Consider the following 2,268-nt stretch of genomic DNA (forward strand, 5'->3'; position numbering starts at 1 on the left):
CATACACACACACATACACACACACACACACACACACACACATACACACACAGAGTATGACTAGTAAATATTGTTGGACTTCTAGCACACTGGTATTTAGGAACCTTCCCACATGTCCTTCTCTACTGTATTTCCATGTTTTTATTTTAGTGTATGCCTTGCTGTACAACCAATTCCCCTCCGGGGACAGATATAAAGTTCAGAGTAGAAACAGTACCCAGTTCCCAGTACCTCTGTGAGCTGTCCGAAGCCCTGAGCCCACACTTCCTCCCCATGAGGATCCTTGGGATACGATTCAATAGGCGATCGATCGCCATGTCGGAACACCTTAAAAGTCAGAATAAATTATGTCACATGGATGCAGATGCCATACTGCTGTGCCAGCCATTACACTGTGTACTTACCATAAAAAAATCCAACCTGAGACAGAGGTCAGAAATAGAAACCTGATTTAAGATTTAGGATTTAAGACACAGAAGAGTCATTCTGATGACACAAATGCTGAAGCTGCTCATTTAGTATTATTAACCTAAGGACTCACTTTTGGAGCATAGACATGACACACTGGTTGATTAAACTGGATTATGGACACGTCTGAGTCACTGCTGTTAGCACCACAGGGATTTGAACTTTACAAACTATTTGGATGTAAAACCTAAAAAAAAAGTTGGTCAACAAAATTATGGTTTTCTTTCAGAGATGATTGTTACGTTCCAACAGTCACTGGCTTTATTGATGCAAAACACCTTGCTAGGATTGAACACAAACTGGACTAACTCAAACTAAACTTAACTCAGCCAAAATGGAATAGTAAGTTGAATTAAAACACATTTAAACAATACATTATTAGAAAATACTTACACATGTCGAAGTACAAATTGAATTACTGCAGATAATAAACAGACTAATAAGTGAGTTAACAACCCAGTGACCAACGATAAAGATTGCCCAATGGCTTGGGGCCAGTAAAAAGATACATATGGGCCAACACATTTTTAACCAGTTGCCTGATCGGGCCATTGCCTGAAAAAGTTAGTTACTTTAAAGTAAATATAAATAAATATATAAATATAAATATAGGGATTTTGATCAGGGATTCTTGGGCCAGTAGATTCTTAACCCACTTGCTTGATCAGGTTTTTGGCAAAAAAAAGAAATTTTGGGATCTTGCAACCCTTTAACCACATGGTCAAGATTAAATTGTAAGCTGCCAATCTAACAGAACACGTTAAACGAAAACGAAGACATATTATTATAAACTGTAGGTCAATTGTAAGGGACACGCACTAGTGTAACATAGATATAGGATGTTGGATCATAGAAAAACATTTGTGATGTTCACTTAAATCTTTCTTTTTCTACCGTTAAACTATGGTGCAAAAGAAAGATATGCAAAGAGGTTTATGAACCAAGCAGTAGTGTCTGGGAGAGATATACCCGACTCTGTTGGAGTTTAGGCTCAAAGTAATCCTTGTCACATGAATGTGTATATATAAAAACGCTCTCTGAGCAGAAAAACAGAGTAATCAGCAACAAAGTGTCAGTCTGTTGTCTAAATAGGCTTCCAGATGATGTTAAAATGTTGTAAAACAGCTTAATATGAAATTCCAACGCTATGTTTGATTGCCATCGTTGTGAATCATGCACACAGGAAAAGAAATAGAAACTGGTGAAACTCACAGCTACGACAAACTTCAGCACCCGGCATTTAGTCAAGCAGATGCAACAGAGCAGGAATAAACAGCCCAAACTTTTCTGGAACTTCCACATCTTTTTGGCTTGTCGATCTCTATCTTCTTCACAGAGTTCTCCTGCTGACACGAGGAAAAAAAAGTCAAAACATTTTAATTGTAAAAGGCCAATAGGAGCAGAATATGATAGATTTTAGTCAGGCAAATGTTGTGCAAAATATGTCTTATCACATATTACATATGCGTGTTTGGTCATGTTTTACAAAAATACTACAACACTGTGGTATGTCAACTTGATTTAAACAGTCATCAAAAATACATGGATGTACAGTAGAGTACATGTATAACAAAAAGCCTTGTCGAAAGAGATTTAGCAGGTCATGTAAATGAACACATGCCCTTACCTCAGCATACTTGTTCACACATTTTAGTTACAGACAGAGGAAGACTGCTTCACATCCCAAATCTTCAGTCATACAAACCCAGATTGACATTAAATGCATGTTCCAGTAAAGGAGGGAGTGCTTTTATAGCCCTCCTACATGACCTTGTCTCTCTCTCTCTCTCTCTCTCTCTC

General features: G+C 37.7%; 1 protein-coding gene across 2 annotated transcripts in view; it reads right to left on the reverse strand.

Moving 5' to 3' along the window:
* LOC116671057 (testicular acid phosphatase homolog) overlaps positions 1 to 2,268 on the reverse strand; it is a 9,049-nt gene that overhangs the window by 6,758 nt on the left and 23 nt on the right. The window contains exons 1-3 of one of the 2 annotated variants that reach the window (XM_032501961.1): positions 2,096 to 2,268; positions 1,681 to 1,814; positions 232 to 327 (exon numbers count right to left, since the gene is read on the reverse strand). The exon at positions 2,096 to 2,268 is cut by the window's right edge and continues 23 nt beyond it. In XM_032501961.1, coding sequence (XP_032357852.1) covers positions 232 to 327; positions 1,681 to 1,770 — 186 coding nt within the window. In that variant the 5' untranslated portion in view covers positions 1,771 to 1,814; positions 2,096 to 2,268. The remainder of the gene's footprint in view (positions 1 to 231; positions 328 to 1,680; positions 1,815 to 2,095) is intronic. The other variant, XM_032501960.1, reaches the window with a different exon arrangement.

This window comes from Etheostoma spectabile, chromosome 21 (genome assembly GCF_008692095.1).
Source record: "Etheostoma spectabile isolate EspeVRDwgs_2016 chromosome 21, UIUC_Espe_1.0, whole genome shotgun sequence".
In the NCBI taxonomy this organism is placed as follows: Eukaryota; Metazoa; Chordata; class Actinopteri; order Perciformes; family Percidae; genus Etheostoma; species Etheostoma spectabile.